The following is a 20,111-nucleotide window of genomic DNA, read 5'->3' as shown; positions in this document are numbered from 1 at the left end:
CTAGTAGGAAATAAATCACAGCACCTTGGGAAGGCACAAAATGGAGCTTTTAAACTCTGATAAGTCTTTCAAAACAAAATGAATTATAGTTTTTTAGGGGAGAAAAAGACCTTATGTTTGCAGTTTCTGGCATCTTTCCTGATGAAGTGGAGCGGGTTATGGGAACAGCAGTGAACCCGGGAGGAGGTCTATATCCTACACTCTCCCCCTCGACCACACATAAGCCTGTGACTCGGGCAAGCCATGAAGCTCAAGTGGGCCTCAGTTTCTGCATCTATAAATCTCTTATGGCCCATGCAATCTCCAGATTTTATGAGGCTATGAATAAAGAAGATGTGCTTAAAAGTCAGCAGACAGATGACAAAGCAAAAAGAAACACTACAATTATGGTGCTATGAAAGCAATTCAGTCCCCCCAAAAGCAAAGACGACAATCTCTATCTTTGGAATTTAGCTCACAACATGAGAGCAATCACAGCTCTGTCAAATAGCTATAAAACACCCAAACCCGCTGTGCTGGGTAAGTCACTTAACCTCTTTGGGTCTCAGCTTCCACAACCATCAAGTGGTCTTTCAGGATTAATACCACCCTCTGGGTCTATGAGTTTGAGATAGTTTCGTATAAACCATGTAGTACTTTTTTCATTGCTACAATAATTTTCTTTTACTCTTTTAACATTTCATTCTATAGATTAATTCTAAAATCATTTTCAGGGATGTATATGACATTTAACATTTAACTTATGTGTGGTTTTACATTTTTTCCCCCTTACTGGAGTTCTGCCATCATGTTCCTTACTCCTAATAATCAAGAATTAACTATGTAATAACGAACTCTCTAATGTAACAAAAATGGTAATTGTGATGTTGCTGAAAAATAGTTTTTAAATAACTAGCATGCTATTGATATTCAGTAATTATCAATGATTACAAATGTTTGAAATACTGAGAATAATAATTCTGCAGTGTTACAAATAGGAAATAGAAAATTCAGTGCAGATGTGCACAAGGCTAAATTTCAAATGCCTAAACATCAGGTAAAAGTAGCAGACTATGAAACACAACTCATGACTAAATATTATCCAACTGATTACACCTGCCCTGACATTGTAAAAATTGTCATTTGTATGCAAAAGTGCATTCCTTCAAAGAAGCTCCCAGCACAATAGAGCTAGAGCATATCCATTCATGTAAATCAGCTCATGTACTAGACCCTTGCCCGAAAAGAAAGTTTAAACATTCTAACCAGGCGCGGTGGCTCACGCCTGTAATCCTAGCACTCTGGGAGGCTGAGGCGGGCGGATTGCTCGAGGTCAGGAGTTCGAAACCAGGCTGAGCAAGAGCAAGACCCCGTCTCTACTATAAAAAAATAGAAAGAAATTAATTGGCCAACTAATATATATAGAAAAATAGCCGGGCATGGTGGCACATGTCTGTAGTCCCAGCTACTCGGGAGGCTGAGGCAGAAGGATTGCTTGAGCCCAGGAGTTTAAGGTTGCTGTGAGCTAGGCTGACGCCACGGCACTCACTCTAGCCTGGTCAACAAGAGAGACTCTGCCTCAAAAAAAAAACCAAAAAAGTTTAAACATTCTGTTTCTAGCTTGACTTTTTTTTTTTTTTTTTTTTTTTTGACAGTGCTGGGACTAAAGAGCAGCAGCATCATCACCATGGCTCACTATAGCCTTGAACTCCTGGCCTCAAGTGATCCTCCTGCCTCAGCCTCCCAAAGTGCTGGGATTACAGGCATGAGCCACACCCAGCCTAGCTTGACCTTTTTTTTTTCTTTTGAGACAGAGTCTCACTCTGTTGCCAGGTCTAGAGTGCCGTGGCGTCAGCCTAGTTCACAGCAACCTCAAACTCCTGGGCTCAAGCGATCCTTCTGCCTCAGCCTCCCGAATAGCTGGGACTATAGGCACGCACCACCATGCCCAGCTAAATGACCCTGACTTTAACAACAGTGGCAAATACAGGCATGAGTGGGTCGGAGTGGTAAAAATGTCTGTAGATGGATAAGAACTACTGTGGGCTGAAGACGTTAACATATTTATGAGGCTGATTTCATCTAAAAATCATTAACAGTAGGATTGTAAGAAAACGCAGTATCAAATTTAAAGCCACAGATCAGTCCAGATAAGTTTAGTAATTACTCCAGACTTCAGTTTTCAGTTTTATAAGAAAGTCAAACTTTCTGAATTACTAAAACAAGGAGACTAAAATTGGCAAGGTGGAAGGGAAAGCCATAAGCAATATAAATAAAAGAAAGTTTTTATGAATTTTCCAAAGTTAGGTCCAAATTTGGCAAAGAAGCAAAAAGGATAGTAGTGAAAGTTGGAGGAGGAAAAAGGCCCAGAGTCTTTAGAAATGATGTGCTCTAACACCACCTAGTGGTATCACATGATTCCTACGCTGGGACAAGCACCTTGAGTGTCAGCACTGCATGAGGAAGATTTGATTAAAGATTTTTTCCCCCTAGTCAGCACTAGTTTGGTAATTAATCTTGACATGCTAAAAATGCCCTAAAACATGTGTATTTAGAGTCCAAATTAGACAAAGCACAGACAGGAGGACAGAACACATCATCCTATAACAAACCATAGAAGCCTTGTCACCAGCTGGCTAAAAGATTAGCAGCTCTGGGAAAATTCAATTCTGGATTTTTAAAACCTCAAATGCTTTACTTATGAAATTAAAAATAAACAGGTGCCAAAATTGTTCTTGGGCAGGAATGCAAAACTAGCATGAATAATTGGAGAAGTCATTAAAAAAAAGAAGAAAAAATTTCAAAATGACACATTGGGAACAAAAAAAAAGGAGAATAATTAACCATGGCAGAAATCAGAAAAGAATCCTGCTATCACAGTGGCCATTGAGCTAAATAGAGATCAATTATATAGCACATTACAAAAAAGAAGATTCCTTCAACAGGAATATAGCATAATGTAAGTTCGTTATATTTAGACTAATTATAGAGTTTAGAAGGCCTACAATTTTAAAGCCTTGGGTAACCTGAAGAAAGTTCAAAGAAAATGAAGGAGATGATTAAAGGAGAAAATTCAAGTGCCTTTAAAGGTCTACCTCATTCATGTCTCAAAACAACCCTGTAAGAAAGATACTATTATTTGCATCATTTTACATATGCAGCAACTGAGGTTTAGAGCAGGTGCCCTCAAACTGTGGCCTGCCAGGTGTTTTTGCCACCGCTGCCTGTCCTGCTTAGCAGCAGACTTGTCCCGGGCCCCCAGTGCGCATGTGTGGAATTTGTGCCACACTCTCCAACGGCCCTCCAATGATCTGAGGGACAGTGAACTTGTTGCGGCAATGTGTACAGCTAGTGTTACAGCTCCTGACCGGGGAAAGAACCGAGCAGCACACCAAGAGTCAGAGAACAGCCTTTATTCCTCTGGCAGGCTCAGCACACCTAGTGTTACAACTCTCTTCCTGTCTTCTGATCTTCTGACCACCCCCTTCCTTGTTCTCCTCCTGCTTTTATACCCTTGGTAGGGCTCAAAAAGCTTCCAATCAACTACAAGCTTTAACATCCAATCAGCAACAGTGGGATTCAAAAATTTCCCAATCAGGATTACCCAAGCAGTGCGGCCAGAAACAGGCAGCCGCACAAGGGCCTGGGGGCATTCCAGCACTCAGGCCGGAGGCTCTCTGCCCCAGCCCAGCCCCAGCAGCTTGCCCTCCAACTGGCCCATGGAGATGCAGAGTAATGGGGAGTAATGGGGAGGCTGCAAGCATTTTCCGTGTCAAACTGGCCCCCTGTTTAAAAAGTTTGAGGACCCCTGGTTTAGAGAGTTAAGTCCAGGATGGCTTGGAAAGCAGGTAATAGTGGCAGGGCTTTTCCTAAGGCCAACTTACTCCTTCTATCAGGCTCTAGCTCTTACTCCTTACACAATATTCTTCCTGTCCTCTAACAGATTTTTTTCATACCTATGTATTCAAATTCTGAGATGACTTCCTACCTAAGAGGGAAATATGAAAAAGGGAGGAGCACAGTGAGCCTCTTCTGCCCAGATCAACCAAAAATAGGGTGTTAAAGCCAAGGGCCTTTGAAATCAAGTTCATTTTTTGTTTTTTATGTTGTTTTTGTTGTTGTTGTTGAGACAGAGTCTTGCTCTGTTCCCCAGGCTACAGTGCTATGACTTCAGTCTAGCTCACAGCAACCTCAAACTCCTGCGCTTCGGTGATCTTAGCCTCCTGAGTAGCTAGGACTACAGGCACATGCCACCATACCCAGCTAATTTCTTCTATTTTTAGTAGAGACGGGGGTCTCGCTCTTGCTCAAGCTGGTCTCGAACTCCTGATCTCAAGCAATCCTCCTGCCTCAGTCTCCCAGAGTGCTAGGATTACAGGTGTGAGCCACTGCCACTGACTGAAATCAAGTTCTTCTGATCATTTTTCAGATGAAGAACTGAGGCCTGAGGAAAAGAAGTGATATGCCCAAGGTCAGACAGAGGAGCTCTGCCTAGAAGCCCAGTGCTCAGGCACAGTTTAGGGCTCTCAGTGGCTTTACACAAGTAACACCCTGACTGACTGCATGCAGGGACCAGACACAAGGGTGCTAACCTCCTGAGCCCGACTGTGGCCTGGATTGACCCAGAACTCCCTCTGGCCTGCCTGGCCTCGGTGCTTGAGGACTTGCTCCGGACCTTGGTTATCTCCTGAATCTTGGGCCTAATAGGTCTCTCTGTTCATCCCTTTCACAAAAGACCCTGATCCCTGGAGTCACTAGATCAGGGGGCCTCAGACTTTTTAAACAGGGGGCCAGTTCACTGTCCCTCAGACCGTTGGAGGGCCGGACTATAGTTTAAAAAAACTATGAACAAATTCCTATGCACATTGCACATATCTTATTTTGAAGTAAAAAAACAAACGGGCAAAAACACCCACATGCGGCCCGTGGGCCGTAGTTTGAAGACGCCTGCACTAGATCTTTACATCTGCCTAGTTTTGGCCCAGCCCCCAGCAATTCCCTCTGTTGTTCAGGTTTCAATGTCATACGTGATCCAAAGCCTGTTTATCTTCCAACTGGGCTCCCTGTTTCCAACCTCTCCCCACCTCAACCCCAAACACCCCACATCATTCTGCATGCCTACCACTTAAAATCACATTCCTAGTAAAAACTTCAAAGCTCCCCCCTGCATCTGATGAACACAAACTCCTTCACCTGGCCTTTACGGGCCTCCAATATCTAGCCTGAACCTACCAATTCAAACATATCTCCCTCCGCAAACCAGAGGATTCCCATCCACTGCCTTTGCTCAAGCCACATCCATGGTTCACCCCACTGCACAGTGATTCCTCTTTCCTACTCATAGCAACACACCCTCATTCGCTTATCTTTCCATGTGTTTCTCTAACTAGATCATGAGAACCTTAGACAGCTGGGACCTTCCTCTTACTATCTTCCGGTATGCTCCAGTGCCTTAAATATGGGCTGCTCCAAAACTAAACTACGGAGGACAGGGCATAGGAGAGAAGTGGACTTTAAAAAGTTAAAGAAAATGAAACAACAAGGTCTGAACGATAACTAACTTTTCAAAGGACATACACACTTTGAAAGGGTCTCAGAATAAAGAAGTTAGCAACTGCCAGGTAGGTGGACACACCAAATATTATAGGATGAAATTACTAGGTCGAATATAGCATTCATCCCACCTGTCTGTGTCCTAGACCTGAGCAGCAGCACGGAGGCCATCTAAACCCCGTGGGAGGTCGGGCGCGGTGCCTCACGCCTGTAATCCTAGCACTCTGGGAGGCCGAAACGGGTGGATTGCTCGAGGTCAGGAGTTCGAAACTAGCCTGAGCAAGAGCGAGACCCCGTGTCTACTATAAATAGAAAGAAATTAATTGGCCAACTAATATATATAGAAAAAAATTAGCCGGGCACGGTGGTGCATGCCTGTAGTCCCAGCTACTCAGGAGGCTGAGGCAGGAGGATCGCTTGAGCCCAGGAGTTTGAGGTTGCTGTGAGCTAGGCTGATGCCACAGCACTCACTCTAGCTTGTGCAACAAAGTGAGACTCTGTCTCAAAAAAAATAAAAAATAAAAAAATACAGGCGCGAGCCACCATGCCCGGCTGATTTTTTTATATTATATATATTAGTTGGCCAATTAATTTCTTTCTATTTTTATAGTAGAGACGGGGTCTCGCTCAGGCTGGTTTTGAACTCCTGACCTTGAGCAATCCGCCCGCCTCGGCCTCCCAGAGTGCTAGGATTACAGGCGTGAGCCACCCCGCCCGGCCATAGGATTTAAGATCTTTTGATAATAAATACCAGAGTTGTCCTTTCTGTTTTCCCCTTTTGAAAGTTCCTTCCCCTATGGACAACTGTGTCCACTTCTTGTATGTTGGAATGATCTATAATGTTGGTATTTAATCCCATCATAATCCCACTTGGGTATACGAAATATTTAGGATGCCAACAGGAGAAGGAGGTTTCAATATAAGAATCTCTCACAACTCAATTTGAGAAATATTTTTATATGTGGCTCTTCTTACTGATAGATTGAATTATTAGAGTAAAATTCCAGCCTAGATAAGAAATAACATAACTGTTTAGCCTCCTGGCAAATTATATTCAGCACCCACTTTCTCAAAATGACAAATAACAAATTTTTCAAGTGGAAAAATCTTCCAAAGCATCAAGGCAATTGTGCATTGCAGCAAGTAGTGCAGGAAGATTTTTTCCCCTTATCTCTGCAGTAAAAAAAAAAAGTCTGAACTTATTAGCATAAGGTAACATGACTCATATTTTAACTATCACTGGTTCTGAAATTGAGTCCTTCTTGAAAAGCCACCTACATTTGACCTCAATAAAGTCAAGAATTCCACAAGTACCATCTCTCTTCTTTTTTTCAAAGTGCATCCGCCATCTCCTAGCATCGGCACCCTGCTCAGTTGATGTACAACATAAAAACAGAGCAGGAGACTTCTGAGATCTATCATCATAAACTACTATTACTTTCAACAGAATATCTGAACATCGTTTACAAATAGATATTGCCACTGGAAATCTGAGGTTCAGTGAGATGCGATGGCTTGACAAATCACAACAGGGTGGTGCCTATGGTGATCAGAGCCTCCTTCTTTAGGCCAGTTATAGTCCCTTCTCGTTCGTCCTTTTGCCAGGCACTATGCATTTCACGAATCCATACAATTCTGCAGTGTCAGTATTATTGGTCCTATTTTACTGATGGAAAAACTAAGCTCCAAGAGAGCTTAAGTATCTTGTCCAAGGTGGACGTAGTTGCACTGTGACTCAAGCCCAGGTCTGTCTGATTTCAAACCCCATGCACTTTCTATTACACTACTGCTTTGCTACTCAAAGTGTGGTCCCCGGACCAGCAGCATTGGCATCACTGAAAGCCTGAAAGCTTGTTAAAAAGCAGAATTCCCAGCCTGAGCAAGAGTGAGACCCCGTCTCTACTAAAGATAGAAAGAAATTAATCGGCTAACTAAAAATATATAGGAAAATATTAGCCAGGCATGGTGGCACATGCCACCAGTCCCAGCTACTCAGGAGGCTGAGGCAGAAGGATTGCTCAAGCCCAGGAGTTGGAGGTTGCTGTGAGCTAGGCTGACGCCACAGCACTCTAGCTGGGGCAACAGAGTGACCAAAAAAACGCAGGATTCTCAGTCCCACCCCAGAACCTACATTTCGCCAAGATCCTCAGGTCATTGATGTAAACATTAAAGTTTGGCAAACTCTGCACTATACTATTCTGCCTCTCTGAACGTCACCACTATTTTCCTTTTCTATAGATCAGTGATTCTCAGTGCGATGGTGGAGTGGGGGCTGGAGGAAAGAGAGGAGATGGGAGAGTATCCTCCCTCTGAAGGCATTTTTGGTTGTCACAAGAACTGGGGCAGGTAGGGGGATGCTACTGGCATCCAGTGGGTCAGCATCACTGCACTCCAGCCTGGTCGACAGAGTGAGACTCTTGTCTCTAAAAAATTAAATAAAATGTACAATTCAGTGGTTTTTAGCATATTCAGTGATGTACAACCACCACCATAGTCAGTGTTAGAACATTTTCATCATCTAAAAAGAAACTCTGTATCCTTTAGCTACCAAACCCCTAGGCCACAACCAATTTTCCCAGCCCCCAGCAAACACTAATCTACTTTCTATCTCTGTAGATATCCCTGTTCCAGACTTGCATATGAAGGGAATCATATGTGTTTTTTGGCGACTGGCTTTTTTCACTTAGCACAATGTTTTCAAAGTCTATCCATTTGTAGCATGTGTTGGTACTTCATTCCATTTTATTGCCAAATAATATTCTACGCTATTGATATACCACATTTTGTTTATCCATTCACCAGTTGATGGACATTTAAACTGTTTTCACTCTTTGGCTATTATAAATAATGCCACTATAAACATTCATGTATAAGTTTCTCTATCAATATGTTTCCATTTCTCTTGGGTCTATATAAGTAGAATTGGGTCTGTAAGTGGAATTGCTGGGTCATATGGTAAGTCTATGTTTAATTGTTTCAGGAACTGCCACCTTGTTTTTCAAACTGGCTGCACCATTTTACATTTCCACGGCAGTAAATGAGGGCTCCAATATTTCCACATTCTTGCCAACATTTTTTTTTGAGACAGAGTCTAACTCTGTTGCCCCCGGTAGAATACAGTGGCATAGTCACAGCTCAAGTGATTCTCACCACTGAAACCTCAAACTCCTGGGCTCAAGCGATCCTCCTGCCTCAGCTTCTGAGTAGCTGGGACTATAGGCACGCGCCACCACCACCTTGCCAACAATTTTTTATTCCAGCCATCCTAGCGGATCTCATTGTGGTAAAGTGGTACTCATTGTGTTTTTATTTGCATTTCCCTGATGACTAATGATATTGAGCATCTTTTCACAGGTTTATTGGTCATTTGTATATCTGCCTTGAAAAAATGTATACTCAGATCCTTTCTCCAATTTTTAAACTGGGTCATTTGCCTTTCTATTATTGAGGTATAAGAATTCCTTATAGGCCAGGCGTGGTGGCTCGTAATCCTAGGATTCTGGGAGGCCGAGGCAGGAGGACTGCCTGAGGTCAGGAGTTGCCTGAGGTCAGACCAGCCTGAGCAAGAGCAAAACCCTGTCTCTACTAAAAATGGAAAAATTAGCCAGGTATGGTGGTGTGCACCTGTAGTCCTAGCTACAGGAAGCTGAGTCAGAAGGATTGCTTGACCCCAGGACTTTGAGGTTGCTGTGAGCAAGGCTGACACCACAGTACTCTAGCCCAGGTGACAGAGCAAGACTCTGTCTCAAGGAAAAAAAAAAGAATTCTGTATATATTTTAGATATAAGCTCCTTTTTTTTTTTTCTCTGAGACAGAGTCTCACTTTGTTGCCCAGCCTAGAGTGAGTGCCGTGGCATCAGCCTAGCTCACAGCAACCTCAAACTCCTGGGCTCAAGCAATCCTTCTGCCTCAGCCTCCCAAGTAGTTGGGACTACAGGCATGCACCACCATGCCCAGCTAAGTTTTTCTATATATATTAGTTAGTCAATTAATTTCTTTCTATTTACAGTAGAGACGGGGTCTCGCTCTTGCTCAGGCTGGTTTTGAACTCCTGACCTCAGCAATCCACCCGCCTTGGCCTCCCAGAGTGCTAGGATTACAGACGTGCACCAACGCACCTGGCCTAAGCTCCTTATAAGATACACGATTTGGCCGGGCGCCGTGGCTCAAGCCTGTAATCCTAGCACTCTGGGAGGCCAAGGCGGGTGGATTGCTGAGGTCAGGAGTTCAAAACCAGCCTGAGCAAGAGCAAGACCCCGTCTCTACTGTAAATAGAAAGAAATTAATTGGCCAACTAATATATATATATATATAAATTAACCGGGCATAGTGGTACATGCCTGTAGTCCCAGCTACTCGGGAGGCTGAGGCAGAAGGATTGCTTGAGCCCAGGAGTTTGAGGTTGCTGTGAGCTAGGCTGACGCCATGGCACTCACTCTAGCCTGTGCAACAAAGTGAGACTCTGTCTCAAAAAGAAAAAAAAAGATACATGATTTGCTGATATTTTTTCTTTTCATTTACTTAATGGTGTGTGCCTTTTTTATTTTTTTCTGAGACAGTCTCGCTTTATTGCCCAGGCTAGAGTGCTGTGGCGTCAGCCTAGCTCACAGCAGTCTCAAACTCCTGGGCTCAAGCAATCCTCCTGCCTTGGCCTCCCAGAGTGCTAGGATTATAACCATAAACTACCACACCCAGCCCCTAATTGTGCCTTTTGAAGCACAAAAGTTTTAATTTGTGTGTGTGTGTGTGTGTGTGTGTGTGTGTGTGTGTGTGTGTGTGTGTGTGTGACAGGCTCACTCTGTTGCCCAGGCTAGAATGCAGTGACATCATCATAGCTCACTACAACCTCACACTCTGGAGCTCAAGAGATCCTCCTACCTCAGCTTCCTGAGTAGGTGGGACTACAGGTGTGCGCCACCACACCCAGCTAATTTTTTTTATTTTTTGTAGAGATGGGTCTTGCTATGTTGCCCAATCTGGTCTCGAACTCCTGGCCTCAAGCAATCCTCCTGCCTCGACCTTCCAAAATGCTAGGATTACAGATATAAGCCATCATGCCCAGCCAGTTATTTTTATTGGTCCAGTTTATCTATTTTTGCTTTCATTGCTCATGCTTTGGTGTCATATCTAAGAATACTATGCAAAATCTAAGGACGTGAAGATTTATCCCTGGTGTTTTCTTCTAAGAGATTTATAGTTTTAACTTTTACATTTAGGTCTTTGATTCATTTTGAGTTATTTTTTTTGTATATGGTTTGAAATAAGTGTTTAATTTCAGATTTTCACTTTGGGAGGCTGAGGCAGGAGGATTGCTTAAGGCCAAGAGTTTGATACCAGCCTGGGGAATAGCGAGACACCGTCTCTACAAAAAATTTTTTTAAAAAAAGCCAAGCATGGTGGCACCTGCCACCATGTCTCAGCTAATTGAGAGGCTGCTGTGTAAGAGTCATTTAAGTCCAAGAGTTTAAGGCTGCAGTGAGCTATAATGATGCTACTGCACTCTAGTCTAGGCAACAGAGCAAGACCCTGTCTCAAAAAATAATAATAATTTCAGATTTTTCCATGTGGCTATCCAGTTGTTGTAGCATCATTTTTTGAAAAGACTATTCTTCCTTCCACTGAATGGTCTTGCACTCTTGCCAAGAATCAGTTGACCATGGATGTATGGGTTTATTTCTGGATTTTCAATTCTATTACATTGATTATATGTCTACTCTTATACCAGTACCATACTGTCTTGATTATACTTGTTTTATAGCAAGTTTTGTTATTTTTTTTTAAACCACACCCCGGCTCTACAAAGAATTTAACTGGGATTCTGACAGAGATTATGTTGACTGTATAGATCATTTTCCAGAATATTGCCAATGTAACAATGTTAAGTCTTTTGATCCATGAACAAAATATTTTTTTACATTTCTTTAGACCTTATTTGATTTCTTTAAAAAATGTTATAGTTTCTAGGCCGGGCACAGTAGCTCACGCCTGTAATCCTAGCACTCTGGGAGGCTGAGGCCGGAGGATTGCTCAAGGTCATGAGTTCCAAACCAGCCTGAGCAAGAGCGAGACCCCGTCTCTACTATAAATAGAAAGAAATTAATTGGCCAACTAAAAATATATAGAAAATATTAGCCGGGCATGGTGGCAGACACCTATAGTCCCAGCTACTTGGGAGGCTGAGGCAGGAGGATTGCTTGAGCCCAGGAGTTTGAGGTTGCTGTGAGCTAGGCTGACGCCACGGCACTCACTCTAGCCTGGGCAACAGAGTGAGACTCTGTCTCAAAAAAAAAAAAAGAGTGCATGAAGAATTTTATCAATTCTTGAAATCTTTAGCAGAATTCAGTGGTGAGCCATCTGAGCCTCTAGTGGATAGAGCCTGGGCTTTTATTTATTACTAATTTAATCTCTTCACTTGCTATAGGTCTATTTTGGTACTTTATTTCTTTCCAAAAATTTGTCCATTTTATTGAAGTTATTTAATGATTTGACATTAAACCACCATTTAACTTTTCTTCTATGTGTTTCACATCTTTTTTGTTCCTTTATTTCTCCTTTACTATTTTCTCTTACTTTAAGTGAATATTTTCCAATAAAACATTTAATTTTTTATGATTATTTCACTTTTCTTAGATTTTTCTTTTTTAGTGGTTGCTCTAGAGTTTATTATATAATCCTATATAATATAATATATATAAATATAATATAAACCTATATAATCAGAGTTAGCTTCAGTTTTATACAAGCTTAATTCCAGTGATACACAGAAACATTACTCCTACATAGCTCCATTCCATTTTTCCCTTTTTCATATTATTATATATATTAAATTAAATATACATCTATTAAATTTACATTCCCAATAATACATTGTTAAAGTTATTATTTTACCATCTGTAGTCATTTCCTTAGTACATTACTGATTTGCTCCCACCAACCTCCATTGTGCCATTGTTGGTAAATGTCTTACACGTATATTACATTTCTATATAGTTACAAGCCCAGTAGTACATTATATACATATTATTTACACAATTGTGTGTGGAACTGTGTGCCTGTAGTCCTAGCTAATTGAGAGGCTGAGGTGGGAGGATTGCTCGAGCTATAATGGTGCTAGTACACTCCAGCCTGGGCGACAGAGTGCAACCCCATCTCTAATATTAAATAAATGAATAAATGACTGTCTGGGGCCACTTGCTTTCAGCCTGAAGAATTTCCTTTAGTACTTCCCTTGTAAGGCAGGTCTTGGAGCAATAAATTGTCTCAGTTTTTGTGTATCTAGGAAAATCTTCATTTCATGTGGGGATTTTTTTTTTTTTTTTGAGATACAGTCTCACTCTGTTGCCCAGGCTAGAGTGCCATGGCATCAGTCTAACTCACAGCAACCTCAAATTCCTGAGCTCAAGCAATTCTTCTGCCTCAGCTTCCCAAGTAGCTGGGACTACAGGCATGTGCCACCATGCCTGGCTAATTTTTTCTATATGTTTTTATTTATTTATTTTTTTTGAGACAGAGTCTCACTTTATTGCCCAGGCTAGAGTGAGTGCCGTGGCGTCAGTCTAGCTCACAGCAACCTCAAACTCCTGGCTCAAGCAATCCTCCTGCCTCAGCCTCCCAAGTAGCTGGGACTACAGGCATTCGCCACCATGCCCGGCTAATTTTTTGTATATATATATTAGTTGGCCAATTAATTTCTTTCTATTTATAGTAGAGACGGGGTCTCGCTCTTGCTCAGGCTGGTTTCGAACTCCTGACCTTGAGCAATCCGCCCGCCTCGGCCTCCCAGAGAGCTAGGATTACAGGCGTGAGCCACCGCGCCCAGCCTCTATATGTTTTTAGTTGGCCAATTAATTTCTTTCTATTTTTTTAGTAGAGACGGGGTCTCGCTCTTGCTCAGGCTGGTTTTGAACTCCTGACCTTGAGCAATCCTCCTGCCTCGGCCTCCCACCAGAGTGCTAGGATTACAGGCGTGAGCCACTGCACCTGGCCAATCACTCTATTTTCAAGTTCACTAATTCTTTCTTCTGCCAATTCAAATCCATGATGGAGTTCTTCTAGTGAATTTTTTTTTTTTCTGAGACAGAGTCTCTCTTTGTTGCCCAGGCTAGAGTGAGTGCCATGGCGTCAGCCTAGCTCACAGCAACCTCAAACTCCTGGGCTCAAGCAATCCTCCTGCCTCAGCCTCCCGAGTAGCTGGGACTACAGGCATGCGCCACTATGCCCAGCTAATTATTTCTATATATATTAGTTGGCCAATTAATTTCTTTCTATTTTTAGTAGAGATGAGGTCTTGCTCTTGCTCAAGCTGGTTTCGAACTCCTGACCTCGAGCAATCCGCCCACCTCAGCCTCCCAGAGTGCTAGGATTACAGGCATGAGCCACCACGCCCAGCCTCTAGTGAATTTTTTATTTCGGTTATTGTACTTCTTTTTATCCTTTTTTTGTTTTTTTTGAGACAGAGTCTCGCACTGTTACCCAGGCTAGAGTGCTGTGGCGTCAGCCTAGCTCACAGCAACCTCAAACTCCTGGGCTCAAGTCATCCTCCTGCCTCAGCCTCCCAGAGTGCTAGGATTATAGGTATAAACCACCACACCTGGCCAGTTATTGTACTTTCAACTCCAGAATTTTGATTATTTTTAATTCCTATCTCCTTATTGATATTCTCTACTTGATGTAATAGCTCACCATACCTTTTTTAAATTCTTTGTCATCAAGCTTTCCTTTAGTTCTATGAACATATTTATAATGGCTAGTTTGAAGCATTTTTTGTTAAACCTGACTGCTGGTCACTCTCACAGGCAATTCCTTTTGCCAGCTTTTTCCCCAGTGTATGGATAATACATTAATGTTTCTTTGCATGTCCCATAATTTTTGTTGAAAACTGAACATTTTAGATAATATAATACATTGTACCAACTCTGAGGACTGTTCTCCCTCTCTCCAGGACTTATTTGTTTAGTGACCAGCTGAATAATTTTAGTGAAACCTACTTCCCACACTGTGCCTATGATGTTGCTCCTCAGAGAGGCGCAGCCTTGAGTATGCCCACAGTCATCCTGGGATGACAGTGGCTTTGATAGAGCTGTCTTCCTCTCTTTCCTTGACCACACTCAGTTGTTAAACTCCACTAATTGGCACTTATTTTTCAATTATTTTCAACAATGCTCTGAGGCATAACTTATTCTTGTTCTACAAACTCATTCAATTAAATTGTGGCTGTTTTAAGAAAATCATGTTTTTTCCAGCTTTGCCACATACTTTTTAAAAATTGTTTTTTATTGATTCATAACAGTTGTACATATTTTGGGAGTACCTTGGTATTTTGACACATGCATAAAATATTTAATGGTGGAACCAGAGCAATGAGGACATCCATCACCCCAGAGGTCTAAGGTCAATGTTTGAGATTTGTTCTGACCCCAGGAGGCCTCCTCCCAGTTGTCTTATTTCCCACTTCCTTCCAATAAACTAGGAGGCCTACAGTCTAGGTTGTATATTTATTAAATCAATAAATCTCCCAGTTGCCTCTTACCCAAACCTCCACTGTTCTCAAGGGTACCCTTAGGCATGAACTTCTCCAACACTGTGTTACAAATGAAGTCACTTCCATTGGCAAGAAATTAGGAGCTATCTGTTTTAAGACCTGTTTCTCTCAGGCAAAATCTCCGAGGCAGGGCTCTGGAGCTGGAGGAGGGAATCATGGCAGCTCCTCTCTGAGAGATACTCTCACTCTGGGGACCGAGCACTTGCTGGGAAGGAGCAGGGGGACACAATAACCTGAAGTCTCATCTTGCCTCTCCTGCCATGGAACCACCACCAATAAGCCAGGGCTGGAGCAAGAACTGGGGCCTCAGTAATCTCAGTGTGCCATGCCAAGGTGCAGCCCTATTGCACGAGTAGGCACCAGATGGAAGGGAGCCCCGTCTTTCAAGTACACTCACACACGACTTAGCCCCAGCAACAAGTAGCTCTGGGTAGGATGAGAAATGTTAAAGTACTGCTCCTCCTGGGAAGAAAGCCCTCTGACTGGAAGATGGGGGAGAGGGTACCCTGTCTTAAGGGCTGCAGCAGTCTGTAGTGTAATCTCCACCTCGCTGAGTTGGGAGTCAGAGGGAAGGAATGGTTCTGGTTCAAATACCATATTCTTGCCTTACTGAATTTTCATAGATTTGAATAGATGTTTCTTCATTTATTGTTTGCCCTTACCACTATTTCTAAAGAGTTTAAATAGTTGCTTTTTTTTTTTGAGATGGGGGGGTCTCACTGTTGCCCAGGCTAGAGTGCAGTGGCTATGCACAGGCACGATCATAGCTGACTGCAGCCTCAAAGTCCTGGGCTCAATTCGTCTTGCCTTAGCCTCTCAAGTAGCTAGGACTACAGACATGCGCCACTACACCTAGCTAACTTTTTAAATTTTTTGTAGAGACGGGGGTCTCACTATGTTGCCCAGGCTGATCTCAAACTCCTGGCCTCAAGCAATTCTCCCATCCCCACTTCCCAAAGTGCTGGGATTCCAAACCACCTTCCAAAGTACTGGGATTACAGGTGTGAGCCACCATGCCTGGCCAAGAGTTGCTTTCTCTTTTTTGAGACGGAGTCTCACTTTGTTGCCCAAGCTAGAGTGTGTGCCGTGGCATCAGCCTAGCTCACAACAACCTCAAACTCCTGGGCTCAAGCCATCCTACTGCCTCAGCCTGCCGAGTAGCTGGGACTACAGGCATGCACCACCATGCCCGGCTAATTTTTTGTATATATATTTTTAGTTGGTCGATTAAATTCTTTCTATTTTTAATAGAGACGGGGGGGGGGGGGGGGGGGTCTCGCTCAGGCTGGTTTAGAACTCCTGACCTCAGAGCAATCCGCCCCCTTCAGCCTCCCAGAGTGCTAGGATTACAGGCGTGAGCCAACACGCCAGGCCTTTTTTTTTTTTTTTTTTTTTTTTTTTTTTTTTAGGTAAGAGTCTCTCTCTGTTGCCTGGGCTAGAGTACCATGGCATCAGCCTGGCTCACAGCAACCTCAAACTCCTGGGCTCAGGCCGGGCGCTGTGGCTTACGCCTGTAATCCTAGCTCTTGGGAGGCCGAGGCGGGCGGATTGCTCAAGGTCAGGAGTTCAAAACCAGCCTGAGCAAGAGCGAGACCCCGTCTCTACTATAAATAGAAAGAAATTAATTGGCCAACTGATATATATATAAAAAATTAGCCGGGCATGGTGGCGCATGCCTGTAATCCCAGCTACTCGGGAGGCTGAGGCAGAAGGATCACTCAAGCCCAGGAGTTTGAGGTTGCTGTGAGCTAGGCTGACGCCACGGCACTCACTCTAGCCTGGGCAACAAAGTGAGACTCTGTCTCAAAAAAAAAAAAAAAAAAAAAAAACTCCTGGGCTCAAGCAATCCTTCTGCCTCAGCCTCCAGTGTACCTAGGACTATAGGAGCTCACCACTACACCCCGCTGATTTTTCTATTTTTAGTTGTCTGGTTAATTTCTTTCTATTTTTAGTAGAGACAGGGTCTCCCTCTTGCTCAGGCTGGTCTTGAACTCCTGATCTCAAGCAATCCTCCAGTCTCAGCATTCCAGAGTGCTAGGATTACCGGTGTGAGCCACCATGCCCAGCATCCAAGAGTTGCATTTTTAAAAATAATTTCCACTAATTTTACAGGGGAACAGATCAGCAGGGCTCCTCACACTGTAATGCTGGAAGTCCATCCTGTCTAAGGCTGCTTTTGTGTTACAATGTTAAAGACTTGAGTAGTTCCAACAGAAACCCTCTAGCCTGCAAAGCTAAAAATATTTACTACATTGCCCAGCACAGGAAAAGTATGCCAACCTCTGATTTAGGTTACTGTTGCCAATGCTGCTGGTCCACAAACCACACTCTGAGTAGCAAGAACTTATATTACTTGAGAAGCAGTACTGTATTGGCTATTAGCTCAGTTCAAAACCCCACTTTGCCATTTACTGGCTATACAGTTCCGGGTACCTACCTCATTGAATTGTTGTACGGATTAAATGTGCAAATGTCTGGCACTTAGAAAGTATTCAACAAATGATAACTCTTATCATCATGATGGAAACACTATGTAAAGTATAAGACATCATCGCCTCTTTTCTCAGAGTTTTTTCCAGAATGTATAAGCTTTGGAAAAGGGAAACTAGTATAGGCTTTCCAACAAACAAGATGCAACTTTTAATACCTGGGTACACAACAATATTACCTAACGAAGTAAAAAAAAAACAAAAAAACAAAATAACAAAATAACAACCACAAAAACTCCCTAGAGTTTAAGCTTAAGCCTGACTCTGAAATCCAGACTTTGCAACCAGGGAAGCTGCCAGCCCCTTCCAACAACAATGAATGAAAACAACGTTCAGGAAATGCGAAACCCAAAAGACCTAGGGAAAAAAAGCAGCAATAATCTTTAACACGATTTTTGGGGGCCTAGATGGCCCCCTCCAGTTTTGTCCGTCTCCATCTAAGCCCCAAAGATGATATAAGCTGAATCCTTCAAGCTTCCACCACGACTGTCACCGCGGCGAGGGCGCCCCGTCCCTGTCAGACGCGCGCCAGGCCCCACAGCGGGGATCCCCCGGGATCCGCGCCGGAGCCCGTCGGGGCGCCCGCCGGTTACCTCGCAATTGAACTCCATCTCGGCGTCCATGGTGACGATCCGCACGGTGAACGTCTTGGGCTGCTTCCTCTTGAGCGAGCTGAAGCTCATGCGGGAAGCGATGGCCCCGGCCATGGCGCGGGGCTCAGGCCCGGGACGCTCGCGCCCCACGGCCTGCGCTCTGGGCCTGTTAGCCCCCCTGGAGGAGCCGCACGGGCCTCAGGGCCACCATGGTGGCCGGCCGGCCGGCCTGGGAGCGGTCTGCGCTGCGCTGGTCCCCAGTGGCCAGCATGGGCCGCGAGGACCCTGCCCCGGGCGGAAAGGGGAGTTCAGGGACAGGCCCTGACGGTGGCGGGTAGGGGACGCGAGCTGGGACCGACGGGGAGGACGCGACGTGGCTCTCCGGGACTCGGGCGGGGGCCGCCGGGGACGCCCGGAGACTAGAACCCTAGACGGCAGCGGCCGACGGCAGTCGCGGGGTCGCGCGGCAGGCAGACGCGCACGCGCGCGCGTGGCTGTCACCGTCCTCGCTCCGCGCACCCGCGGGAAGCGTCCCCGCCCCGCCCTCAGGCCTCCCAAGTCCCCACACGCAGTGCAACCTAACCCGGCGGCTGCATCTCAGACGCCCCGATAGGCTGAGAGTGTCAGGGAGGCAGGCCTTTCCCGCTATGTCCCACCTCCTTCAGATCGACTCCGCCAATTAGAAGTTCCGCTCTGACTGGACGCGCGGGCCCGGGCTGGGCGTTGAGTGGCTATAGCGGCAGTCACTCCGAACGCTTTTGTTCGTAAGGATACACCTACTCTAGCAGGACTGGTTGACGTGGCGGAGCCCGGCGCGCCTTTCCCGGGTCCACGTAGATGCTGTTCCCGGTACGCGGGAATTGGGTCCCTCTCTGGTCCAGTGAGGAGCTGCCCTTCGGACCTAGTGGCGCCACAGGGGATCGCGTTTCAGACATCTGGCGGATATTCATGTTTGGCACTGAATCAATTGCACATACTGAGGCCGGGCTCGGTGGCTCATGCCTGTAATCCTAGCAGTCTGGGAGGCTGAGGCGGCCGGATTGCTCGAGGTCAGGAGTTCGAAACCAGCCTGAGCGAGACCCCGTCTCTACTATAAATAGAAATTAATTGACCAACTAAAAATATATACACAAAAAATTAGCTGGGCATGGTGGCGCATGCCTGTAGTCCCAGCTACTCTGGAGGCTGAGGCACGAGGATCGCTTGAGCCCAGAAGATTGAGGTTGCTGTGAGCTAGGCTGACGACACGGCACTCACTCTAGCCTGGGCAACAAAGTGAGACTGTGTCTCAAATAAATAAATAAATATTGCATATACTGACCTCTGTGTTTCCCAAACTTTTAAAACACTTTGTGGAGGCCTGTTAAGTCGGCACTTTCCCGCCAGATCTTTCTGCTGCTGATTAGGAGAATTATTGTTAATGATTGTACCTACGTCATGGGGTTGTTGAAAAATTTAGGCATGTTGAATACATAGAAGACTACTTTTCTTTTTTTTCTTTTCATTTTTTTTTTTTGAGACAAGAGTCTCACTTTGTTGCCCAGGCTAGAGTGAGTGCTGTGGCGTCAGCCTAGCTCACAGCAACCTCAAACTCCTGGGCTCAAGAGACCCTCCTGCCTCAGCCTCCCGAGTAGCTGGGACTACAGGCATGCGCCACCATGCCCGGCTAAGTTTTTCTATATATATTAGTTGACCAATTAATTTCTTTCTATTTATAGTAGAGATGGGGTCTCGCTCTTGCTCAGGCTGGTTTTGAACTCCTGACCTCCAGCAATCCACCCGCCTTGGCCTCCCAGAGTGCTAGGATTACAGGCACCGCGCCCAGCCCATAGAAGGCTTTAGAATGGTGGCTGACACTAAGTTGAATCCTGTGAAATTGCTGTATTTAGAGATCAAGGAGGGTGGGACAATGAAAGCATTTTTCATTTTGTAATGTATGTATGATTTGCATTTTCC

The 20,111-nt window shown here is 44.5% G+C and overlaps 1 protein-coding gene across 4 annotated transcripts in view; it reads right to left on the bottom strand.

Moving 5' to 3' along the window:
* The window catches only part of NF2 (NF2, moesin-ezrin-radixin like (MERLIN) tumor suppressor), an 86,155-nt gene extending 67,469 nt beyond the window's left edge, over window positions 1-18,686 (bottom strand). For 2 of the 4 annotated variants that reach the window (XM_012763865.2, XM_075996693.1), the window contains exon 1: window positions 18,156-18,668. In XM_012763865.2, coding sequence (XP_012619319.2) covers window positions 18,156-18,269 — 114 coding nt within the window. In that variant the 5' untranslated portion in view covers window positions 18,270-18,668. Of the gene's footprint in view, window positions 1-18,155 lie in introns of all 4 variants that reach the window. The other 2 variants (XM_012763866.2, XM_075996692.1) reach the window with 2 other exon arrangements.
* Window positions 18,687-20,111: the final 1,425 nt, after the last annotated feature.

This window comes from Microcebus murinus, chromosome 22, assembly GCF_040939455.1.
Source record: "Microcebus murinus isolate Inina chromosome 22, M.murinus_Inina_mat1.0, whole genome shotgun sequence".
Classification (NCBI taxonomy): Eukaryota; Metazoa; Chordata; class Mammalia; order Primates; family Cheirogaleidae; genus Microcebus; species Microcebus murinus.
Note: the sequence above shows the minus strand (reverse complement) of the source record. Positions and strands in the feature narration are given on the sequence as shown.